At 43.6% G+C, this 14,386-nt stretch overlaps 1 protein-coding gene and 1 long non-coding RNA gene across 11 annotated transcripts in view; one reads left to right on the top strand and one right to left on the bottom strand.

Moving 5' to 3' along the window:
• The window catches only part of PELP1 (proline, glutamate and leucine rich protein 1), a 45,918-nt gene extending 45,661 nt beyond the window's left edge, over positions 1-257 (top strand). For all 6 annotated transcript variants that reach the window (XM_030862175.3, XM_060290336.2, XM_030862177.3 and 3 more), the window contains one exon: positions 108-257. In XM_030862175.3, coding sequence (XP_030718035.1) covers positions 108-200 — 93 coding nt within the window. In that variant the 3' untranslated portion in view covers positions 201-257. The remainder of the gene's footprint in view (positions 1-107) is intronic.
• LOC132594116 (uncharacterized) overlaps positions 1-14,386 on the bottom strand; it is a 134,206-nt gene that overhangs the window by 2,117 nt on the left and 117,703 nt on the right. The gene's annotated exons all lie outside the window — the stretch shown is intronic.

The raw sequence follows: 14,386 nt of genomic DNA on the forward strand, positions 1-14,386 counted from the left end.
AAGTGGTGCTGGCTGCTTGCGCAGCCTGACCCACTCTTCAGTGTGTGTGTGTGTGTGTGTGTGTGTGAGTGTGACTGTTTTGGATTTGATGTCTTTGTCCCTCAAAGGAGCAGGATGACACAGCTGCCATGCTGGCTGACTTCATTGATTGCCCCCCTGATGATGAGAAGCCACCACCTGCCACAGAGCCTGATTCCTAGCCCTCTCCCACACCTCTCACTCTTCGTTTCCAATAAAGTTATGTCCTTGGATAGCGACTGCTGCTTCTGCCTTTTGCCACCACAGTGTCCCCAGCTGGGCTTGTTCTGTACCCATAGTGTTTCCCAAACGTGTCCATGGCTGTCCTGTTAGCTCCACCGTCCAGAAGAGGAGCCATTGACTTACAGGGGTAACAGCCTGTCCTGTTGCTCAGCAAGTCAGTGTCAAAAGTGTTGAATTTTTGCCTGGTGCTCTTGCTGATGCTAAGTGTGTGCTGGGTTGCCTGGAGAAGGAGAAGAAGGAAGTAGCCCTGCTTCTGTGAGTAATCCAGGTGTGGGAGTATGTGGGAAATTTATGGGATTAAGTGTCCTAGTGAGTGAACCTGTGTATACACACAGCCCCTTGGTCTCAAAGAGCAGGCTAAGTGACTGTGATGGAACTTTAGAAAATTACGATAAGGTACAGAGGAGTTTAATCATTGACTTCTCTGAACTGGGAACTTGGGTGTCTTAAATTATAGGGGCATCCATCGTGGATATTGGGGATGAGCTCTATTCTGGGACTGGTCCTTCCAGTGACAACATCCCCGCCCAACACCTCCCTGGCAGGAATTTGACAAGCTCACCTCTAGCCTTCCTACTCACTCTTGAGATTTGGACATTTCCCAGCCAGTGTCTGATCCCTTTAAGCATTTATAGACTATATATATTCTAGGACTTGTTGGGATGCACATGTGAGCATCACCCAGAGTTGTGTATGTGAGAGGGTATTGAGGTTTATGGGCTTGAGGTAGATGCCTCATGGTTTTTTTCAGTCTGTGAACATGAGTAAAGTGCCTTGGAAATGCAGAAAGGGTGGTGACTTCCCAACTGCCTGTATCCTGAAGGGCCTCTTTGAGAAGTGACATTTGTGCCAACTTTTGGAAGATTAGTAGGCGTTTAAAAAAATTTTCCACCCCCTTGGAAGGAGACAAGATGGCGGAGTAGGAACTTGAGTTCACCCCCTCACAGGAAAACACCAAAATCACCACTAACAGCTGAATAATCATCGACAAAAAAGACTGGAACCTACCAAAAAAGATAATCTACATCCAAAGACAAAGAAGAAGCACAACAAGGCGGTGGGAGGGGTGCTTTCGTGATACCAAATCCCATACCCACCAGGTGGGCAACCTACAAGCTGGAAAATAATTATATTGAAGAGGTTCTCTCACAGGAGTGAGCGTTCTGAGCCCCATGTCAAGCTCCCCAGCCTGGGGGTCTGGCCTTGGGAGGAGGAGCCACTAGAGCATTTGGCTTTGAAGGCCAGTGGGCCTTGAGTGCAGGAGCTACACAGGACTGGGAGAAACAGAGACTCCATTCTTGGAGGGCACACACAGGGTTTCGCATGCACTGGTACCCAGGGCAAGGCAGTGACCTCCTTAGGAGCCGGGGCCAGACCTACCTGCGGGTCTTGGAGGGTCTCCTGGGGAGGTGGGGGTTGGCTGTGGCTCACTGTGTGGGCAAGGACACTGGTGGCAGAGGCCCCAGGGAATATTCATTGATGTGAGCTCTCCCAGAGGTTGCCATTTTGGCATGGAGACCTAGCCCCACTCAACAGCCTGCAGGCTCCCAGGCCAAACAACCAACAGTGTTGGAAGCCAGCCCCAGCCATCAGCAGACAGGCTGCCTAAAGACGTCCTGAGCACACAGCTGCCTCTAAACACACCCCTTGAAATGGCCCTGTCCACCAGAGGGCCAAGATCCAGCTCCACCCACTAGTGGGCAGGCACCAGTCCCTCCCACCAGGAATCCTACACAAGCCCCTGGACCAACCTCACCCATCAGGGGCAGACACCAGAAGGATAAGGAACTTCAAGTCTGCAGCCTGAAACGGAGACCACAGACACAGAAAGTCAGACAAAATGAGACAGCAGAGAAATATGTTCCAGATGAAGGAACAAGATAAAACCCCAGAAGAACACCTAAGTGAAGTGGAGATAGGCAATCTGCCTGAAAAAGAATTCAGAGAATGAGAGTAAAGATGATGCAAGATCTCAGAAAAAGAATGGAAGCACAGACCAAGAAGATACAAGAAATGTTTAACAAGGAGCTAGAAGATTTAAAGAACAAGGAGCTAGAAGATTTAAAGAACAAGGAGCTAGAAGATTTAAAGAACAAGGAGCTAGAAGATTTAAAGAACAAGGAGCTAGAAGATTTAAAGAACAAGGAGCTAGAAGATTTAAAGAACAGACGAACAATACAATAACTGAAATGAAAAATACACTAGAGGGCATCAATAGCAGAATAAATGAGGCAGAACAAATATGTGAGTTGGAAGACATTGGTGGAAATCACTGCTGCAGAACAGAATAAAGAAAAAAATGAAAAGAAACGAGGACATTTACATTATAGGGGTCCCAGAAGGAGAAGAGAGAAAGGGCCTGAGAAAATATTTGAAGAGATAGCTGAAGACTTCCCTAACATGGGAAAGGAAACACTCACGTCCAGGAAGCGCAGAGAGTCCCATACAGAATAAACCTAAGGAGGAACATGCCAAGACGCATATTAATCAAACTGACGAAAACTAAAGACAGAGAAAATATTAAAAGCAATAAAGAAAAAGCAGCAAATAACATACAAGGGAATCCCCATATGGTTATCAGCTGAATTTTCAGCACAAACCCTGCAGGCCATAAGGAAACAGCACAATATATTTAGCGATGAAAGGGAAAAACCTACAGCCAGGAAAACTTGACCCAGCAAGACTCTCATTCAGTTTCAACAGAGAAATCAAAAGCTTTACAGACAAGCAAACACTAAGAGAATTCAGCACCACCAAACCAGCTTTACAACAAATGCTAAAGGAACTTCTCTAGGTGGAGAAGGAAAGGTCATAATCAGAAACAAAATTACAAATCATAAAGTCAAGAGTATAGTAAAGGTAGGAAATCATCCACACACAAATATGATATCAAAAACAGCAATTTTGAAAAGAGGAGAGCACAAATGCAGGATACTGGATATGCATTTGAAATTAAGAGACCGGTAACTTCAAACAATCCTGTATATATACAGACTTCTGTATCAAAACCTCATGGTAACTGCAAATAAAAAATCTACAATAGATAACACACACAAAAAAGAAAAAGCAATCCAAACACAACTCTAAAGATAGTCATCGAATACCAAGAGAAGAGAATGAAAGAGGAAGGGAAGAAAAAAGACTTAGAAACCAAATCCTAACAATTAACAAAATGGCAATAAGAACATACATATCGATAATTACCTCAAATGTAAATGGATTAAATGCTCCAACCAAAGGACATAGACTGGCTGAATGGATTAAGAAAAACAAGACCCGTATATGCTGTCTACAAGAGGCCCACTTCAGATCTAGGGACACATACAGACTGAAAGTGAGGGGATGGAAAAAGATATTTCATGCAAATGGAAGTCAAAAGCTTGAGCAGCAATACTCATATCAGACAAAATAGACTTTAAAATAAAGACTGTTACAAGAGACAAAGAAGAACAGTACATAATGATCAAGGGATCAATCCAAGAAGAAGATATAACAATCATAAATATACATGCACCCAATATAGCAGCACCTCAATATATAAGGCAAATGCTAACATCCATAAAAGGAGAAATTGACAGTAATAGTGGGGGACTTTAACACCCCACTTACATCAATGGACAGACCATCCAGACAGAAAATCAATAAGGAAACACAGGTCTTAAATGACACATTAGACCAGATGGACTTAATTGATATTTATAGAACATTCCATCTGAAAGCAGCAGAATACGTATTCTTAACTGCACATGGAACATTCTCCGGAATTGATCACATGCTGGCCACAGGGCAAACCGCAGTACATTTAAGAAAATTGAAATAGGACTTCCCTGGTGGTGTAGTGGTTAAGAATCCGCCTGCCAATGCAGGGGACACGGGTTTGAGCCCTAGTCGGGGAAGATCCCACATGCCACGGAGCAACTAAGCCCGTGCACCACAACTACTGAGCCTGCGCTCTGGAGCCCACAAGCCACAACTACTGAGCCCGCGTGCCACAACTACTGAAGCCCGCATGCCTAGAGCCTGTGCTCCGCAACAAGAGAAGCCACCACAGTGAGAAGCCTGTGCACAACAACGAAGAGTAGCCCCCGCTTGCCGCAACTAGAGAAAGCCTGCATGCAGCAACAAAGACCCAACGCAGCCAAAAATAAATAAATAAACTTATAAAAGAAAATTGAAATTGTATCAGGCATCTTTTCGACCACAAAGCTATGAGATTAGAAATCAACTATAAGAAAAAAACTGCAAAAAAAACACAAACACGTGGAGGCTGAACAATATGTTACCAAACAACCAGTGGATCACCACAGAAGTCAAAGAGGAAATTAAATACCTAGAGACAAATGAAAACGAAAACACAACGATCCAAAACCTTTGGGACATAGCAAAAGCAGTTCTAAGAAGGAAGTTTATAGCAATACAATCTTACCTCAGGAAACAAGAAAAATCTCAAATAAACAACCTAACCTTACCCCTAAAGCAACTAGAGGAAGAAGAACAAAACCCAAAGTTAGTAGAAGGAAAGAAATCATAAAGATCAGAGAAGAAATAAATGAAATAGAGATGAAGAAAACAATAGAAAAGATCAATGGAACTAAAAAATGTTCTTTGAAAAGATACACAAAATTGATAAACCTTCACCCAGACTCATCAAGAAAAAAAGGGAAAGGGCTCAAATCGGTAAAATTAGAAATGAAAAAGAAATTACAACTGACACCACAGAAATACAAAGGATCACAAGAGACTACTACAAGCAACTATATGCCAGTAAAATGGACAACCTAGAAGAAATGGACAAATTCTTAGAAAGGTACAATCTTCCAAGACTGAACCAAGAAGAAATAGAAAATATGAACAGACCAATCACATGTACTGAAATTGAAACTGTGATTTAAAAACTTCCAACAAGCAAAAGTCCAGGACCAGATGACTTCACAGGCGAATTCTATCAAACATTTAGAGACGAGTTAACACCTATCCTTCTGCAACTATTCCAAAAAATTGCAGAGGAACACTCCCAAACTCATTTTCTGAGGCCACCATCACCCTGATACCAAAACCAAAGATACCACAAAAAAAGAAAATTACAGGCCAATAACACTGATGAACATAGACGCAAAAATTCTCAACAAAATACTGGCAAACCGAATCCAACAATACATTAAAAGGATCATACACCACAATCAAGTGGCATTTATCCCAGGGATGCAATGATTTTTCAGTATTCACAAATCAATCAGTGTGATACACCACATTAACAAATTGAAGAATAAAAACCATACGATCATCTCAGTAGATGCAGAAAGAGCTTTTGACAAAATTCAGCACCCATTTATGATAAAAAAAAAAAACTCTCCAGAAAGTGGACATAGAGGGAACCTACCTCAACATAATAAAGGCCATATATGACAAACTCGCAGCTAACATCATACTCAATGGTGAAAAGCTGAAAGCATTTCCTCTAAGATCAGGAACAAGACAAGGATGTCCACTCTTGCCACTTTTATTCAGCGTAGTTTTGGAAGTCCTAGCCATGGCAATCAGGGAGAAATAAAGAGATAAAAGGAATCCAAATTGGAAAAAAAGAAGTAAAACTGTCACTGTTTGCAGATGACATGATACTATCCATAGAAAATCCTAAAGATGCTACCAGAAAACTACTAGAGCTCATCAATGAATTTGGTAAGGTTACAGAATACAAAATTAATACACAGAAATCTGTTGCATTTCTATATACTAGCAATCAAAGATCAGAAAGAGAAATTAAGGAAACAATCCCATTTACTATCACACCCAAAAGAATAAAATACCTAGGAATAAACCTACCTAAGGAGGCAAAATACCTGTACTCTGAAAACTATAAGATGCTGATGAAAGAAATCAAAGATGACACAAACAGATGGAAGGATATACTATGTTCCTGGATTGGAAGAATCAATATTATCAAAATGACTATACCACCCAAGGCAATCTACAGAGTCAATGCAATCCCTATCAAATTACCAATGGCATTTTCCACAGAACTAGAACAAAAATTTTAAAATTTGTATGGAAACACAAAAGACCTTGAATAGCCAAAGCAATTCTGAGAAAGAAAAACGGAGCTGGAGAAATCAGTCTCCCTGACTTCGAACTATAGTACAAAACTACAGTAATCAAGACAGTATGATGCTGGCACAAAAACAGAAATATAGATCAATGGAACAGGATAGAGAGCTCAGAAATAAACCCACACACCTATGGTCAATTAACCTATGACAAAGGAGGAAAGAATATACAATGGAGAAAAGATGGTCTCTTCAGTAAATGGTGCTGGGAAAACTGGACAGGTACATGTAAAAGAATGAAATTAGAACATTCTCTAACACCATACACAAAAATAAACTCAAGATGGATTAAAGACCTAAATGTAACACGAGATACTGTAAAACCCTTAGAGGAAAACAGAGGCAGAACACTCTGACATGAATCACAGCAAGATCTTTTTGGATCTACCTCATAGAGTAATGAAAATAAAAACAAAAATAAACAAATGGGATCTAATGAAACTTAAAAGCTATTGCTCAGCAAAGGAAACCATAAACAAAATGAAAAGACAACCCACAGAATGGGAGAAAATATTTGCAAACAAAGCAACCAACAAAAGATTAATCTCCACAATATTCAAACAGCTCATGCAGCTCAATATCAGAAAAAATAAAAAAGAACAACAACAACGAAAACAACAAAACAAACAACCCAATCAAAAAATGGGCAGACGGGGCTTCCGTGGTGGTGCAGTGGTTGAGAGTACGCTTGCTGATGCAGGGGACACGGGTTCATGCCCCGGTCTGGGAAGATCCCACATGCCACGGAGCGGCTGCGCCCGTGAGCCATGGCCGCTGAGCCTGCGTGTCCGGAGCCTGTGCTCTGCAATGGGAGAGGCCACAAAAGTGAGAGGCCCGCGTACCACCAAAAAAAAAAAAAAATGGGCAGAGGATCTAAATAGACATTTTTCCAAAGAAGACATACAGATGGCCAAGAGGCACATGAAAAGATGCTCAACATCACTAATTATTAGAGAAATGCAAATCAAAACTACAATGAGGCATCACCTCACACTGGTCAGAATGGCCATCATCAAAAAATCTACAAACAGGGACTTCCCTGGTGGTCCAGTGGTTAAGAGTCCATGCTCCCAATGCAGGGGGCTCGGGTTTTGGGAACTAGATCCCACATGATGCAACTAAGAGCCCGCATGCTGCAACTAAGAGATCCCACATGCCACAACTAAAGATCTCACATGTCACAACTATAAAGATCCCACATGCTGCAGTGAAGATCCTGCGTGCTGCAACTAAGACCTGGCACAGCCGAATAAATAAATAAATTAAAAAAAATCTACAAACAATAAATGCTGGAGAGGGTACGGAGAAAAGGGAACCCTCCTACACTATTGGTGGGAATGTAAATTGGTACAACTACTATGGAGAACAGTATGGAGGGGTTCCTTAAAAAACTAAAAATAGAACTACAATATTATCCAGCATTCCCACTCTTGGGCACGTATCTGGAGAAAACCGTAATTCAAAAGGATACATGTGGGACTTCCCTGGTGGTGCAGTGGATAAGAATCCGCCTGCCAATTCAGGAGACATGGGTTTGATCCCTGGTCTGGGAAGATCCCACATGCCATGGAGCAGCTAAACCCGTGCGCCACAACCACTGAGCCTGCGCTCTAGAGACTGCGAGCCACAACTGCTGAGTCCGCATGCTGCAACTACTGTAGCCCACGCACCTGGAGCCCATGCTCCACAAGAAGAGAAGCCACCACAATGAGAAGCCCGTGCACCGCAACGAAGAGTAGCCCCAGTTTGCTACACCTAGAGAAAGTCCACGCACAAAACGAAGACCCAATGCTGCCAAAAAAATTGAAAAAAAAAAAAGATACATGCACTCCAATGTTCACTGCAGCAGTATTTACAATAGCCAGACATGGAAGCAACCTAAATGTCCATTGACAGAGGAGTGGATAAAGAAGATGTGGTACATATATACAATGGAATATTACTCAGCCATAAAAAGAAATGAAATAATGCCATTTGCAGCAACATGGATGGACCCAGAGATTATCATTCTAAGTGAAGTCAGACAGAGAAAGACAAATATATATCACTTACACGTGGAGTTTAGGAAGATGATACAAATGAACTTATTTACAAAAGAGAAACAGACTCACAGACTTTGAAACCAAGATTTTGGTTACCAAAGGGGAAAGGTGGTGGCTGGGGGAAGAATAAATTAGGACGTTGGGATTAACATACACACACTACTATATATAAAATAGATAACCAACAAGGACCTACTGTATAGCACAGGGAACTCTACTCAATATTCTGTAATAACCTATATGGGAAAAGAATCTGAATAAGAATGGATATATATATATAACTGAACCACTCTGCTGTATACCTGAAACTAACACAACATTGTAAATCAACTACACCTCAATATAAAATAAAAATTAAATTAAAAGAGATAATTATTATGGATGGTTATACCATTTATGCAAAGATAAAGTACAAATTTAAATTGTCAAAAAATTTTCCCCTCAACTTGTTATTTTGAAAAATTTTAAACCTGCAGAAAAGTTGAAAGAACAGTACAGTATATAATAACCCTTCCATGAATTGACCAATTAACCTTTGCCATGTGAGTTTTTATCTCTGTAACTACGTCTGTATCTACGTTTAGACGTGTATTTACACATGCATATATGTCTCTGTAATCAATACATTTATATCTGTACACATTTTTTTGTTGTTGGATCACATAAAAGTTGCAGACAGCATGGCCCCTCACCTCTAAACTCTTCAGCATTTAGATGCTAAGATGAAGATGAAGGACATTTTCTACATAATCACAATACCACTAACAAACCTAAGAAAAGCAACAGTAATTCAATAGTACCAACTATATACAGTTGACCCTTGGACAACGTGGGGGGTTAGGGATGCCAACCCTCTAAGCAGTCAAAACAGAGTTGGCCCTCTGCATCCAAGGTTCTGCATCTGAGGATTCAACCAACCTCAGATCACGTATTACTGTAGGACTTAGAACTGGAAAAAAAAGGTGTGTAAGTGGACCCATGCAGTTGAAATCCTCATTGTTCAAGGGTCAGCTGCAGCGTGGTATTCAAATTTCCTTATTTTTTTAAAAAAATGTCTTTTATAGCTGTTTGTTTTTTAGGTGGAGGGGGCTAAAGGATCACAAGGACAAAGGTGCATAGGTGTGAAAACTCCTGCAATAGTGATTTTTCAAAAATGCAAAGAACCTGAATCCTGGAAGCTGTAGCTAGGTAAAGTTGACATTGACACTGAGGAAGATGCCGGAACAGAAAATTTTCTAATTTAAATTGTATTCTGAATGGATAATATATTCACCTGGTTCAAAACTCAAGAGGTACAAAAGGTTTGTTGAAAAGTCTTCTTGCCCCTGTTCTAGTCACCCAGACTTTTTTCTACCTGAGCAGCAACTATTAGCAGTTTTATATTTTCTTCCAGAGATAATGTATGCATACACAAGCAAATACGAAAATCCTTCCCTTTTTCACACAAGTAGTAGTGTTTTATCACTTAAATCATATAATTTCAGTAAGTCATGGGGTTGATTCATTTGACAAATACTGAATACCAATTATGTACTAGGTACTGCTCTCTCAATACATATATTTTGAAATAATTATAGATTCACAGGAGGTTGCAAAGTCTAGAGGGGAGAGGAGTGACGAAGCCCCCTTCCCCATTTTTCCCAGCCTTACATGTTTATAGTACAATATTAAAGCCAGGAATTTAATACTGGTATAGCAATAGGCACCTGTTTTACAAACTGGAGATGGAGCAGTGAACAGCCCTTAAGCGGGGTGGGTAGATAAATACGTAAAATGTATGTTAGGTGGTGGTGACGTGTCCAGTGGGAAAACAAGGAAAGAGGAATAGGTTTGTGTGGGTGTTTTTCAACATTTTATTATGAAAATTTTCAGACATTAAGAAAAGTTGAAAGAATTATACTGAGAATACCCATATATGTACATGTTACTGCGTGTCTGCGTGTGCGCATGCGCGCGCGGGCACATGCGGATTTTAAGTACGGTGGTCAAGGAAGGTCTTGCTGAGAATGTGATAGTGAAATAAAGACCCAAAGGAGTCCAGTGGTTAGGACTTGGCGCTTTCACTGCTGAGGGCATGGGTTTGATCCCTGGTTGGGGAACTAAGATCCCTCGAGTCTTGTGCCCAAAAAAAGAAAAGACCCAAAGGAGTTGGTGGGGGGAGAAAGACCATGGGGTTCTGGGGGAAGAGTTTTCCAGGCCAAGGGCACAGCAATTAGAAGGTCCTGAAGTGGGAGCATTCTTGGGGTGAAGGAAAGCAGGGAGACCAGGGAGCCTGAAAAAGAGATGAGGTCAGAGGTAATAGGGTGTCTTTTGACTGCTTATAGTGGTTTTTGCCAAGTTGAACATTTTTAGTTTTATTAATTGCATTTATCAATAAGCCTTTTACAGCTCCTAGGTTTTTGAGTCATACTTTTAAAAAGCCCTCACCATTCTGAGATTGTTAGAAGATTCTCACTTCTTTTTCTAGTATTTTTAAGATCCCATCCTTTTATAATATTAATTCTTTTATGATTTTAGTTTTTATATTTAAATCTTTCATCCATTTGGAATTTATCATAGTGTAAGGCATGAGGTACAGATCTGGCTTTACTGTTTTGTCCAAATGTCATTTATTAAACAACCCACCTTTCCCTGATTTGAAATGCCACCTTTGCTACACTCTAAATTCCTGTACGTGTATATTTGGGTCTATTTCTTGACCTTGTGTTCTGCTCCATTGATCTGCCTGTGCACACTGATTGATTGTGGCTTTATGATATGTTCCAGTGTCTGGTAGGAAGAGTAGGTTACTAAAGTGTGTTTGAGCTTGATCAAAATAACTGGTAGGAACCAGAATGGGTTCACAATTCAGAACAGGGCCTATCAGACTAGCCCTTCTGGGTTTCTGGATCGATAGCCCAGGAAATGGGGAGAGTGCTTGACTTCAGCAAGTTCTTCATCAGTCTCCCAATATGCTTGTGGCCAGTGTAGAGAATGGTGGCCACATATTAGGAGAGTTAAATTATTCAAGCAGTTAATAATCATACCCAAAGGACAATCGATCAGGGTCATCCTGGAGATTTCTTGGGCTGTGTCCCAGACCTTGCTCAAAATTCCTCTAAGTAACGTGGATGGAGAGCTGTGTACTAAATTTTCATGGGACACAAAGTCGGAAGGCTAGCGTATTTGGAATTGTCTGACAAGGAGTTTTTAAAAAGTTGCATGGTAGAATTTCATAGGGGTCAGAATATCGTTCTGTCTTTGGGCTTCTCAAGCAATTGCATAGTATAGGAAGTTGTGGCTTAGCAGAAAGAGGGGGATTCAGAGATGGGTGCGGGCTTAGGAGAGCCTGGAGCAGGTGATAAAAGGGGGCGTGGGGATGTGGGTGGATGGGTTAGTGGGGGGCCTTGAAAGCTCTGCCCAGGAGTTTGGGCTTTTCTCTAGGTGGCAGGGATTCCTTTAACGTTTAACCTGGAGGAGGGAAGCGACAAGTTCTATTTTCCATCAGCTTTGGCAGCCCGTGGAGGGGAGCAGGAGCCTGAGGGGTCAGAGAGGAAATCAACACTGGTGTAGGTGGAGGATGTTGAAGCGTGACTTTGGGCAGTGGCCACGGGCAGGGATGCGCAGGTCGGGCTGTCCGGCTGTCTAAGAGTGCCCTTTGGCCTGCTCTCTGGTATCCATGAATGCTTCAGTTTTGGGGACTCTTGACAAAGGCTGGCTGGGCCTTGCCTGGGGACAGTCTCGAAGTCTTTCCACTTTTTCCCAGGAAGCAGATGAGTCTTCTGCCATCCCTCAGTACCATGTGTCAGTGTCATTGCTTACAATCCCCCAGCGATGGGGCTTTGAGAGGATAGCTAGCTAGAAACTATAGATAAGCCCCCAAATGGCAGGGCCTACGGCCAAGGCTGAAGTAATTTTGGGTGTCTTGAGTGCTTATGGGGTACAAGCAGGGCAGCAGGCATTGCGGAAATAAATAATACATTATTTGAGATCCTTCTCTAAAGGGATTCACAACCTGGCAATAGTTAGAACACTGAGCAGTTCCTCTAGGATAGCAAGCAGCTGGACAGGTGGGGTCTGGAGCTCAGGAGAGGATCGGGGCTGCAGAGAGATTTGGGAGGGGGCAAGTCACCCCAGGAATACGATTTGAGTGAAAAAAGTAGGCTGTGTATGGAACGCAGAAAACACTAACATTTGAAGGGCAAGAGGAGCCTTTAAAGAAGAGGGAAGGGAACTTGGAGAGGGTGATGTCCCAGAAAACGAGAGAAGAGCTTCAAACGGGAGGGGGAAAGTATCAGTGCTGCTGAGAAATGTCCGTAGGATTTGTCAGTGATCAGTGGGTTTGGGCAGAGCAGTCTCAGAAGGGTGGTGGGGACAGAACTCAGTGGGGGAGTCGGAAGGCGAGAAAAGGGGGAGAGCAAGATTCTGCACAGGAAGGAGAGGGGAGAAGATGGGTAGTGAGGGCATTGGCCACGGGCAGGCTCTGCTCCTGGCGCGTTCTCTGCGCGCTTTCTGTCTGCTGCGGAGGGCCAGCTGCTCAGCCTTGCATATGGTTCCTGTCACAGCCTCCAGGGACAGGCAGAGCTCCCCAGGCAGGTCTCAGGCTCTGGTCACCACTAACAGGCAGAGAGCTGACGTTTTCACAGGGGCTTTGGACATCCCATCTAAAATCACCTCTCCTGGGACTCCTCTGGCGGTCCGGTGGGTACGACTATGCGCTTCCACTGCAGGGTGCAAGGGTTTGATCTGTGGTTGGGGAACTAAGATCCCACACGCCGCGTGGCACGGCCAAAAAATTAAAGATAAAATAAAATCACCCCCTCCTGTCCCCACCTGCCATCATCAAGCCCTTCCCCTGCTTCCCCCCGTGCTCCACTTTGTAGCACTTAGCACCACCTGACATATGCGATTTAGTATGAGTTTATTTGGAGCTGTCGCCTCCCAGCAGAACGTAAAGCACCATCAGAGCAGAGACCCTTTTGTTGTGGTCTGTCCACTGCAGTATTGCCAAGTCCCAAATTCCTGGTTTGAGGCAGGGGCTCAGTCACCACCAGATGAACGAACAAGTGAATGGGTCACTGAGGAGGAATCCCTGCAGGGACCTGGGAGGTGTCACAAGCGCAGATAACCGAGGTTCCCCTCAGTCCCTTCCCGAGCGGAAAGGGCGAAACAAGCAAGCCCCGCCCACAACCTGATAGCTCTGCGGGAGCCAGCTCCCCAGCTGACGGGCGTGTTTGTAGAAGGTTCCGCAGAGTTCATCCTGTCAGGCTGAGGTCACCCAGCGTTCTTCTCACACAGCGCCTGTCCCAGCCCTCGCCCTCTGAAAAGGCTGAAGGCAACAACAAAGCAGGGGCTGGGGCTGTAGGGCCCCTGGGGCTGCGCTGCCCCTGCCCCCTGCAAGCCAAGGAGAGCCTTCCAGGGGCGGCTCTCAGGGCACAGATCCTGTGGCGCCCACGGGGGCCACCTCCCGGGCCTCTGTCTCCCCAGGGTCACACTGATCTCCAGTCCACGTGCCTGGTTCACTCTCCCCGTTTCGGGTCTCTACCTGCCCCAGGCCCAGGTGGAGAGCTGCTTTCGGATGCCAAGGATGCTGCAACCTGCCCAGGGGACTTCCCTAAACAGGAGGTGCTTCCCTCATCAGTAGCACCTCCTGCACAGGGCTCGGGTGCTATGTCTTCTTTTCTCCCTGTGCTTCCTGGCAAACGCTGGGCCTGGAGGAGTCGTTAGTAAACGGTAAGTAAACGGATCCTGTGTGTGATCCAGAGTTCAAGAGGAAGCTGCCCGCTTTCAGTCCTGTGTGATTATACTTGGTCTCCCTAATCTCATGCTGCTCTGATGTTTCCCAATTTGATAACTCAGTCTTGCCGCGATTTCTTCACCTCTCTGACCCCTCTCAATCCACCCTCTTCATTGTTTCTCTAGCTCCCATGTGGTGACACATCGCTCAAGCCACATTTTTTTTTTTTTTTTTGGCTGCACCCCGCGGTATGCAGGATCTTA

This window comes from Globicephala melas, chromosome 20 (genome assembly GCF_963455315.2).
Source record: "Globicephala melas chromosome 20, mGloMel1.2, whole genome shotgun sequence".
Lineage (NCBI taxonomy): Eukaryota > Metazoa > Chordata > Mammalia > Artiodactyla > Delphinidae > Globicephala > Globicephala melas.